At 39.7% G+C, this 12,182-nt stretch overlaps 1 protein-coding gene across 2 annotated transcripts in view; it reads right to left on the bottom strand.

Moving 5' to 3' along the window:
• Positions 1–12,182, bottom strand: part of MFSD4A (major facilitator superfamily domain containing 4A) — a 66,814-nt gene that overhangs the window by 27,636 nt on the left and 26,996 nt on the right. For both annotated transcript variants that reach the window (XM_070745505.1, XM_070745506.1), the window contains 2 exons: positions 11,621–11,819; positions 7,717–7,956 (listed from right to left, as the gene is read on the bottom strand). In XM_070745505.1, coding sequence (XP_070601606.1) covers positions 7,717–7,956; positions 11,621–11,819 — 439 coding nt within the window. The remainder of the gene's footprint in view (positions 1–7,716; positions 7,957–11,620; positions 11,820–12,182) is intronic.

Here is a 12,182-nt window from a genome sequence, read left to right as displayed (position 1 = left end):
GGTGGCCACCCTTTCTTGTTGATCATCTATTTAAAACAGCTGGATGTGATTTCTTGCATTCAATTACAAGCACTGGAATTCAAAGGTTTTGCTCTGCCAGACGTGCTGCCCCCACCAATTTCACAGTCTTTGGTCTTTGAATCCTGAAACATCCGTAGCATTTCTCTGATTTAACCCCCCCCCCATAAACCACACAATTCATATTTATTTTGTGCCTATGTGTAAATATCATCCACTGCAGGTGTTTCTCATACCAATCCCACATATTTTCTTACACTTTACAGAATTTCAGACTGAATCCTCACACCCTGCCCACTCTACCACCATATTGTTTAATTGGGGGGGAAAAAAACCACTTTCCCTTTTAATAAAGAATATTCATTTCTTATGTTCTACAAGCTCCATATGTTTTTCTCATCTACATCATATTTGGCATGTAAAGTGGATTAGTCTTATATTTCCCAAGAGAGACAGAAAATAGAAGTTTCGTCACCCACCCAAGTGCTGGAAAACCTTGAAGAGGCTGTAAAGTGTTAAAAATTGTGCAAACACATTGCAGATTTAAGATTTGCATTATCAAAGCAGAGAATATTAACAAGCTATTCCCTCCCATAGCAGGTCTTATGAGGCCTTACAGTTTTTAAACTAATAGGGTTTTTTTTACTTCTTTTAAAACTAAGAAGCCATCTAGTACATTAAAAAAAGAAAGAAAGAAAGAAAGAGCTTTTCTCAACGTAAGGTCTCTTCAACTCAATGACGCCCATGACATTCAGATGTCAAGCTCACTGTGTGTGCAGCCCAGATTTTGGCCCTCAAGTGGTCTCCTGCCGCCCAGGAGCTCTGCTGAGTCACACTGTTTAATTTCCTATTCTCAGGAAGTAGGAACAGCAGAGAAACTGGCAGACAGAAAGTCAGTCAGCTACAAGTGAAAATTAGAAAGGACTTTTGTCTATCTTTGTTGTCTACAGCTCTTTTTACATTTAGCAAAATGGCAGTAGTTTTCCAAATCTCATTCTAAATATGGGTTTAGAATACAGGTGGTTCTTGAATTACAACAGTTCATGTAGAAACATAGAAACATAGAAACATAGAAGTCTGACGGCAGAAAAAGACCTCATGGTCCATCTAGTCTGCCCTTATACTATTTTCTGTATTTTATCTTAGGATGGATATATGTTTATCCCAGGCATGTTTAAATTCAGTTACTGTGGATTTATCTACCACATCTGCTGGAAGTTTGTTCCAAGGATCTACTACTCTTTCAGTAAAATAATATTTTCTCATGTTGCTTTTGATCTTTCCCCCAACCAACTTCAGACTGTGTCCCCTTGTTCTTGTGTTCACTTTCCTATTAAAAACACTTCCCTCCTGGACCTTATTTAACCCTTTAATATATTTAAATGTTTCGATCATGTCCCCCCTTTTCCTTCTGTCCTCCAGACTATACAGATTGAGTTCATTAAGTCTTTCCTGATACGTTTTATGCTTAAGACCTTCCACCATTCTTGTAGCCCGTCTTTGGACCCGTTCAATTTTGTCAATATCTTTTTGTAGGTGAGGTCTCCAGAACTGAACACAGTATTCCAAATGTGGTCTCACCAGCATTCTATATAGCGGGATCATAATCTCCCTCTTCCTGCTTGTTATACCTCTAGCTATGCAGCCAAGCATCCTACTTGCTTTCCCTACCGCCTGACTGCACTGTTCACCCATTTTGAAACTGTCAGAAATCAGTACCCCTAAATCCTTTTCTTTTGAAGTATTTGCCAACACTGAACTGCCAATACAATACTCAGATTGAGGATTCCGTTTCCCCAAGTGCATTATTTTACATTTGGAAACATTAAACTGCAGTTTCCATTGCTTAGACCATTTATCTAGTAAAGCTAAATCATTTACCATATTACAGACGCCTCCAGGAATATCAACCCTATTGCACACTTTAGAGTCATCGGCAAATAGGCAAACCTTCCCTACCAAACCTTCCCCTATGTCACTCACAAATATATTAAAAAGAATAGGACCCAGAACAGATCCTTGTGGCACACCGCTTGTAACCTGACTCTGCTCAGAATACTCGCCGTTAACAATAACTCTCTGATGTCTACGCTTCAGCCAGCTGCAAATCCATTGAACTATCCAGGGATTAAGTCCAATCTTCACTAATTTATCTATCAGCTCTTTATGTGGAACCGTATCAAAGGCTTTGCTGAAGTCCAGGTAGGCAATATCCACGGCACCACCTTCATCCAACACCTTTGTGACATAGTCAAAGAAATCAATGAGATTAGTCTGACATGATTTGCCTTCAGTAAAGCCATGCTGATTTGGGTCTAATAAGTTATTGTTTTTTAGGTGCTGATTTATCCTCTTTTTGAGTAGAGTCTCCATCATTTTAACTACAACTGATGTCAAGCTAACTGGCCTGTAGTTACCAGCTTCTTCTCTACTGCCCTTCTTGTGAATAGGCACAACACTGGCCATTCTCCAATCCTCAGGAACTTCTCCTGTTAACAAGGATTGGTTAAACAAATCAGTCAGGGGGGTAGCAATGACAGATCTGAGTTCTTTAAGAACTCTGGGGTGGATGCCATCTGGACCCATTGCCTTATTTATCTTTAATCGTTCAAGTTCTTCTAAGACATCGGCTTCTAAGATCACTGGAGCTGAATCCGTACAGCTGGAAGCAATGCTATATCCCTCTATAGTATTATTTTGTAAGGTGTCTTTTGAGAAAACTGAACAGAAGTAGCTATTGAAATGGTCAGCGATCTCCTTATTCCCATTAATGCATGTATTATTCCCGGTACTAAGCTTCGTGATGCCGCAGTTTTTCTTCTTCTTATCATTAATATATCTGAAGAAGGTTTTATCCCCCTTCTTTACAGATTTGGCAATTTCTTCCTCTTTTGAGGCTTTAGCAGCATATATTATCTGTTTCGCCTCCTTCTGCCTCATTTTATATACCTCCCTATCAGCTATACTTCCAGACTCTTTATACCTCCTATAGGCAGCCTTTTTTTCATTGACTATAGCCCTTACCTCATTGCTAAACCATAGCGGTTTCTTCTTCCTTTTACCTTTAGTTATTTGTCTTACATACAGTCCAGTGGCTTTTAAGATGGCCTTTTTTAATACAGTCCACTGGATGCTCGCTCCTGCCATTTTATCCCTCCCCTTTAATTCATTATCTAAATATTCTCCCATTGCATAAAAATTTGTTTTTCTGAAATCCAATACTTTGGTTGCATTATAGGATTGCTCACAATGAGTTTTTACATCAAACCACAAACATAGATGGTCACTGCAACCTAAATTTTCTCCCACCTTGACATCTGAAACCCAATTCCCATTCGTAAAAACTAAATCTAGAATATTCTCCCCTCTAGTTGGTGTCTTAACCAGCTGTGCCAGAGCTGCTCCTGTAAAGGCCTCTACTATATTCTTACTTTTGCATGTAAGGGCACTGGGGATATTCCAGTCAACATCAGGCATGTTGAAATCACCCATAACCACAATATCTCCCTTTACTGCCATTTGGGTAATTTCATCCACCATCTTGTTGTCATATTCCTCGGATTGCCCTGGAGGCCTATAGATCACCCCAATTCTAATGACAGAACCTTCTTTATTTTGCATGCAAATCCAGAGAGTCTCTAGATCTTGACACGTATTTTGAATTAGTGTTGTTTTTAGACTTTCTTTAATATAAATGGCTACTCCACCTCCCCTTCTCTCTATTCTATCCTTCCTATACAGTGTATATCCTGGTATGGATATTTCCCATTCATTAGAATCCTTAAACCATGTCTCAGTTATGGCAACCAGGTCCAAATTATCTCTAGATATTATGGCCATTAATTCACAGAGCTTGTTGCTCAAGCTTCGAGCATTGGTGCACATTACCCGAAGAACATTATTTTCGTTATTAGTTTGCCCCTTATCATCAACTACATCTATATTATTTGCAGCTCCATTTCATAAGCTTCCAAAAACTGCTTTATCCTCATTGGTCGGGGACAGAAATCACCCACATCAGTTACATCTCTGTCCCCTTTACCTAGTTTAAATGCCTGTCCAAAAAAGTTCTGAATTCCTCACCGAGCACCTGGGTACCTCTGTATGATGGATGCAAACCATCCCTCTTAAACAACTCCCTATTAGACCACCTACTGACATCATGACTTACATAGCCAAAACCTTCAGCTTTACACCACTGCCTTAACCACACATTAAACTCTCTGATACACATTGTTTTATCCTCTTGGCCACAAACCGGTAACACCTCTGAGAAAGTCACTGAATCAGTTATTTTACCCAGCTCCACACTTAGACATTGAAAATCTCTTTTTACTACATTAACATTTCTCTGGGACAAATCATTTGTGCCAAGATGCACCACCACATCAACGTTATTACCTTTACTCACAGTCTTAACAATGTTTGTAATCCGCCTCCTGTCCCTGCTGGCAGTGGCCCCTGGGAGACACCTCAGCACCTTAACCACATCCTTGCTCTGTCCCAAATCAACACCTCTAACGGTCGAATCACCCACAAGAAAATGTGTCCTCTTTTTATTTCTACTAACTGTACTTGATGGTTTGGTGACATTTACGACAACTTCCCCTTTGAACATCCCCTCATTCTCTGCCTGAGGGACCTTGCTAATATCTCCAACATCCTTACTATTTAAATCCGCAAGAACACTATAGGAATTCGATACAGAGAGACCAAAATTGCTATGTAGTGACTGTTCGATGTTACAATGGCACCAAAAAAGGTGATCTATGACCAATGTTCCCTCTAATTTTTTTTCGGTGAAGGGGCTGTGAGAGCGCTTTCTCCGAGCGCTTCGGGAACGCCTGCCCTGCCTCTACTGCAGCCCCCTTGCTGGAAGTCTGGGACTAAAGCGCTCCCAGTGAAGGGGCTGCGAGAGGGGGGGGCGGGCATTCCCGAAGTGCACGGAGAAAGCCCTCTCTCGCAGCCCCCTGGCTGGGAGCGCTTTCGTCCCGCAGCCACCACCGCTGTGGCAGAAGTCACGCCCCAAGGCAGGAGGCGGCGGAGGAGGAGAGGGGGCGGATCAGGCGGGCGGGGGGCAGGGCCGAGAAGCCAGGGGCGCGTTTGGCCAGAGGCACCGTGGGGAGGCAGGGGCAGCCGCGGCTCCCTTTCCTCCTACTGCCGCACCTCCCCGCCCCCACCCCCCCGGTGGGCTGGCAGGGGGATGGGGAGCGCGCGCCCATGGAAAAGGCTGTGCAGGGGGTATTTTGGGGGGCGAGCGCGCACACGCGCACAGCTTACAGGGAACAGTGCCTATGACTGTTTTACGACCATTGCAGCATCCCTACAGGCACATGATCAAAATTCAGTTGCTTGGCAACTGGTTCATATTTATGGTAGTTGAAGTGTCCCATGATCATGTGATCACCTTTTGTGACCTTCTGACAAGCGAAGTCAATGTGGAAGCCAGATTCAATTAACAAATTTGTTACTAACTTAATAACTGCATTGATTCACATAATAACTGTGCCAAGAAAGGCCAAACTCACTTAAAAAATGTCTCCGTTAACAGAAATTTTGAGCTCAGTTATTGTCATAAGTTGAGGACTACCTGTATAACAATTTTCCAAGCATATAGCATGATGAGATTATACTATTCATATATGAAACTCATAATAGGAAGACTACAGCACTGTGATTTGCCCTTCTTTTAAATTCCCATTTCCACCAAAAGCCTTTGCTGTATCTAATGAAAAAGACTCAATATAGAAAGAATGTTTTATCACATCTGGTAGACATGTTTAAAAAACCCAAATTATTGGAAATATTTCCATAATACAATGCTGAAAAAACTCTGGGATTTAAATTTGAAATGAAGCCACAACTTTTCTTATGAGGTATAATCTTAAAAAACAATCACCATGATTTAATGAAATATATGCTTACAGCAACAACAATAAATCTTGCCCCACACAGGAAGAAGCATACAACTACAGTACAGCAATATCTGACTGGAAACCTAAATTTGGAGAATATGAAGTAATGGCAAAAGAACAGTGTATAAAATTGAGATTTAACAAAATTTAGGCAGAAATGATTTCCTGTGTGCAATATATTTCACAGCATAGCAAATACAGTATAAACCCTTTCAATCTGGCCTCCCCGAGAACCTAAATGTTTATAAACTCTGTAAATCAGCAGATTAAGAAAAAGGGAAAAGTTAGAAATTCAACTGTTGTTTCCTTTTTTAGTATTTTAATTGTTGTTAAATTTGGGACAATATCAAAACCCCACTACAGTATCTTAATTGTTGAAGTTTAACCTCTGTGTTGCCAAAATAGCAATGTCTGTGGCCATTTCAATTTTCCTCTTTTACATTTATTTATACAACACAATACAATCTTCCTAATGGACTCCTTGTCACCTTCACCTAGCCAATTAAAGCACAGTCTTATTGCGTCTTATTGCTGTAACCAGGGCAGATTACCTCCACTTTGGCATGCCACTCAAATTCTCAATAGTACACCAAATTTAGAGTAAGTCTTCATGAACTGAGTGGTATTCAGAGGTGGGTTTCAGCAAGTTCTGAGCAGTTCTGCAGAACTGGTAGAGGAAATTTTGAGTAGCTCGGAGAACAAGTAGCGAAAATTTGGAGTAGTTCAGAGAACTGGTAAATACCACCTAAGACTTATTAACAAGGGGAAATAGGAAAAGTGAGAATTAATCTAATTGGATTCTGTAAAAGAGGAAGAAAAGGCAGCGCCTGTTTCAGAAAGAACTGGGGAGGATTATGAATTTATTTCATGGATTAGGAAGATTTAAGATTTCAAGCAAAAGATGCTTCTTCTGTAGCAAACCACTTAGGCAATCTATTCCTTGTGAATCTGATAATTTTGGCAGAGGCAGAACAGTCTATTAAATGTTGCTTTTATGTTCTTGACCTCTCAAAATGTGATATACATATCTAAAATAAAACTTTGGATTTTTCTGTGTCTCATAATTCATATGGCTGTCACATAATAATAATAATAATAATAATAATAATAATAATAATAATAATAATAATAATAGTAACAGAGTTGGAAGGGACCTTGGAGGTCTTCTAGTCCAAAACCCTACTTAGGCAGGAAACTCTATATCACTTCAGACAAATGGTTATCTTCCAAAAAAAATTCAGTGTTGGACCATTCACAACTTCTGGAGGCAAGCTGTTCCATTGATTAATTGTTCTAACTGTCAGGAAATTTCTCCTTAGTTCTAAGTTGCTTGTCTCCTTGATTAGTTTCCACCCAAGCCCCGGATGCTTTGGATAATAGTTTGACTTCCTTTTCTTTGTGGCAATCCTTGAGATATTGGAACACTGTGTCTTATCTCTCCTAGTGTTTCTTTTCATTAAACTAGACATACCCAATTCCTGGAACCATTCTTCATATGTTTTAGCCCTCGGTCTCCCAATCATCTTTGTTGCTCCTCTCTGCACTCTTTCTAGAGTCTCAACATCCTTTTTACATTGTGGTGACACAATGGTTATTTGGATGGTGACACATGGATATTTAGAGAAAAGATGATGGTGGAAACATTTTGAGAAGACTGATCTGTCAGAATGTCAAAACAAATTGCAACCTGGAATCAAAAGCTTCTACTTACATTACTCTGAAGATGTTTTACGATCATTATACAGTACATGGAACAATTGACTATGAAGGTGGCCATACTTACGTTGATCAGAGCCATAATCCAGAAAGCATAAGACACTCTGGTCACCACTAGTCCTTTTATGGGTAGGTCATAATGCGTCAGGTTCCCAGGATGATGTGGGACCAAGGACTTCCGGATGTGAGGGAGGTTGCTGCTACCACTGGCTGTGCCATTTGCCAGGATGCAGTTGGTGTCTGATAGAAAAGGATCAGCTATCAGAGGGCTTAGCAGGGCACCAAAGCCCACGAAAAAATGAAGGGCCTACAGAGAATGACAAAGAGAAAAGCTGGCTAATTGCTCCCAATTTGTGATATAACAACTCTGGCCAGGTGAAATAAATAGAGTTCCAAATAAATTAATACTTTGTCACTAAATTCATCTGAGTTCTAGAGACAGGTAGTACAAGGCTTTGTGCAGAGTTAACTCTTTAATAAACTTCATATGCTACCCAAGTCCTCTTGACATTTTGCTCCTCTTATGTGGGACACTAGAACTATAGACATCTCCTATACCACAGAAGAACCAAAGGAAAAGCCAGAACAATTCTGATGCTGACCTCAGGTGTGACACAAATAAATATTGTAACTCTGTTCAATATACCATACTAAACCATATTATGGTTTGGTTTATTATATCGTCTAAACTAGATAGTTGCTTAAGATTTTAATGGAGTAGGAATAATTTAATCTCAGTTTATAGCTGTGTTTTGCTATAGGTTATCTTGCTTTAACCATAGCTGATGTGTTACCCAAGAAGGATAAATGGCTAGTATATGGCTAAGCAAAGACTAATCCTCCAGCAAAATGTTGCAACATGTCTCTATATTTTGGTACCAGAAGATGAAATTGCGGTGAGATGAATGATCATTTCCCCAGCCACAGATACATTTTAACATCTTCATATGCAATCTTAATATGGGGTGTGCAAGAAAGAGGGAAGTATTTATTTTAGTAAGTGGGAACATGATAAGAACTCTAAAATATACAAAATTGGCAAAAATATTCAGAAATACGTATACAAAACTGGCAAAAAAAAGCCATGGTGGCGCAATGTTGGAATGGAATATTACAGGCTACTTCTACTCACTGTCAAAAGTTTGATTGTGACTGACTGAAGGTTGATTCAGCCTTCCATCCTTCTAAGGTCAGTAAAGTGAGGACACAGATTGTTGGGGGCAATATGATGACTCTGTAAACAACTTAGAGTGTGTTGTAAAGTACTATGAATGCTTATTGCCTCTTAAGTGCTACTGTTATTGTTAAAATGTATCCAGAGATTAACTTCTATTGATAAAGGATTGCACATTCTTTATTCTAACACAATGCAGAACTTACATCTTGTCTTACTTATTCAGAAACAAGTTTTAAATTGATGCACTTAATTCTACTGCTCTTGAGGCTCACGGTCTGGTTCTCTTGACTGATCTGAATGCCAGATCAACATTGAAATAACTGCATTCATTCATTATGTGCCGTATTCCCTAGTGCTATATCATGCTTCTGTTTGGAGCCAACATGCCTTTACTTCTAGTTTTGCATCCAAGTGTTAATCTGAGGAGAAGGTTGGTATAGGGCACTTATCTTCTTGCTTCGACTAAACAGAGGTGGGTTCATCCTGGTTCGGACCGGTTTGCCCCACCTGGTAGCAAACCGCTGGTGATGTCACAGAACTGGATCAGTTCTGATCAGAATTTTTTTCCCCAATTTTTTTTTGAGGGGGAAATTTTTTCTAGTTTTTTCCTTCTGTGCATGTGCAGAAGCTGAAGCACCAGCACCGCGCAGACATCACCATCTTGTTTTCAGCTTTAAAAAAAAATTCCATTTTTTTTGCACTGCGTATGCACGCATGCGTGCCCATGAGGCATGCCCATGAGATGTGCCCACATGGCACAAGAGGAAGCAAACCGGCATTGAGATAAGTTAGAATCCACCCCAGGACTAAAGTAAAGTACAGTGGTATCTCTGCCTACGAACGCCTCTACTTACAAACTTTTTTAGATAAAAACCGGGTGTTCAAGATTTTTTGGCCTCTTATTAAGAACCATTTTCCACTTACGAACTTGAGCCTCCGAAACTGTAACCGGAAAAGGCAGGGAGAAGCCTCCGTGGGGCCTCTCTAGGAATCTCCTGGGAGGAAATAGGACCAGAAAAGGCAGGGAGAAGCCTTTGTGGGGCCTCTCTAGGAATCTCCTGGGAAGAAACTGTGCTGGAAAAGTTGGAGAGAAACCTCCATGGGGCCTCTCTAGAAATCTACGGAGAGCGGCGGCATACAAATCCAATACATATAAATAAATAAATAAATAAATAAATAAATAAATAAATAAATAAATAAATAAATAAATAAATAAATAAATAAATAAATAAATCTCCTGGGAGGAAACAGGGCCCCCACCCTCCCTGTGGTTTCCCCCATTGCACAGATTATTTGCTTTTATATTGATTCCTATGGGAAAAATTGCTTCTTCTTACAAACTTTTCTACTTAAGAATCTGATCAGGGAATGAATTAAGTTCGCAAGTAGAGGTACCACTGTATATATAAAATGGAAGTAAGGCATTCCTGTGGATTTTGCTTAGCTAATTGTTGCCAACTATAGGGGCAGTGTTCATCATCATTTCAAGGCCATTGACCCAGCACTGTCAAAAGAGATTTCTGCAGTCAAGTGGTCAATATGTTGTCACAGAGCATTGTTGCTTTCCCACCAAAGTGGTACCTACTTATCTACTTGCATTTGAATGCTTTTATCTCACTAGAAACTGAAAGGAAATGAAAATATTATGGTACTGTATATTCTAAAATGCAACATAGAAAGTTGATCATCCAGAGAACTTACCATAAGATACTCCTAGAGGTATATATGTATAAATGTAAATATACTGTCTTGTTTTGTTTAATCTCTTTTTGTCCTTTTAAATGTATATAATCAAATAAAAATGATTTTTTAAATAAAAAAATCTAAAATGCAACATGGATGGTGCAGCGAAGAAAATATATATGTATCTGGGACATAAAAGAAACCCAGAGATGCCCAGATGTAGCAGCATTTAACATTTCTAGTCACAGATTTTGATGTAAATGCTCTAATATAGTATTTAGGAAAATTATGTCTTTTTGAAGGTACCAAAAAGTTTGAGGTTTCTCCTCCATGTTGCACTGATTTTGACTCTGAAAAAATAAACCACCCAAGCTCAGTACAAAATGAATTTTTTCTTCCTTCTCTCTAGCATTAAAATAAAGAAGGGATTCAATAACAAACAATAACAATAACAACAGAATTGGAAGGGACCATGGAGGTCTTCTAGTCCAACCGCCTGCTTAGGCAGGAAACCCTACATTACTTCAGACAGATGGTTTTCCAACTTTCTTTTTTAAAACTTCCAATGTTGGAGCATTCACAACTTCTAGAGACAAGCTGTTCCACTGATTAATTGTTCTAACTGCCAATAAATTTCTTGTTAGTTCTAAGTTGCTTCTCTCCTTGTTCAGCGTCCACCCATTGCTTCTTGTTCTACCCTCGGATGCTTTGGAGAATAGGTTGACTCCTTCTTCTTTGTGGCAACCCATGAGATACTGGAACACTGCTTTCATGTCTCCCCTGGTCCTTCTTTTCATTAAAGTAGCCATGCCCAGTTCCTGCAACTGTTCTTCATATGCTTTAGCTTAGCGTCTAGTCCCCTAATCATCTTTGTCGCTCTTCTCTGCACTTTTTCTAGAGTCTCAACATCCTTTTTGCATCATGGCGACCAAAATTGAATCCAAGTTACTCGGGTTACATATCTTCATAATTTTTCCATCAGAGGAAAACATTCCTCTTCATGCCAAGTACAAGGGAACTTTGAACAGCTATGAACCAATGGAGAAGTAGGGGCATACAAGCACACAAACAGGGGTACAAAATTGGGCCCACCATCTACCAGTTTCCTCACCTGCAGGAAGACCGCTGAATCCTTCTGATAAATCTTCACCAGCTGCAGATTGGAAAGTGTGTCGATACAACCCATGGCCAGCCCAGCCACAGCCATGACCACGGCAAGAACCACCACATTGTGACAGACAGGGATGATGGCAAAAACCAAAGAAATAGCAAGGGATGAAGCGAAGAGAGCGAGCAGAGACTGTGCCAATCTGGAAAAAACAAAAGGCACAAGTTAGTTATGTTGCTGTATCATAGGGCAGTCATTCCAAGCACTACTGTAAGGATGGTAATGGTTTTTGTTTAGGTTTTCTGATATAGGAGAGTTGACTCAACATAGTATTAACGTAAGTGTGTAGGGCTATTTTGTTGTGAGGTCCCTATTGTGATTCTTTGTTATTATGCAGGTTATTTTAGTAATGTTAATCCAGTCTGTCTATGCTGTGGGATGAGTCTACGGAGAGGGGCGGCATACAAATCTAATAAATAAATAAATAAATAGATAGATAGATAGATAGATAGATAGATAGATAGATAGATAGATAGATAGATAAACAAACAAACAAACAAACAAA

This window comes from Erythrolamprus reginae, chromosome 3 (genome assembly GCF_031021105.1).
Source record: "Erythrolamprus reginae isolate rEryReg1 chromosome 3, rEryReg1.hap1, whole genome shotgun sequence".
Lineage (NCBI taxonomy): Eukaryota > Metazoa > Chordata > Lepidosauria > Squamata > Dipsadidae > Erythrolamprus > Erythrolamprus reginae.
Note: the sequence above shows the minus strand (reverse complement) of the source record. Positions and strands in the feature narration are given on the sequence as shown.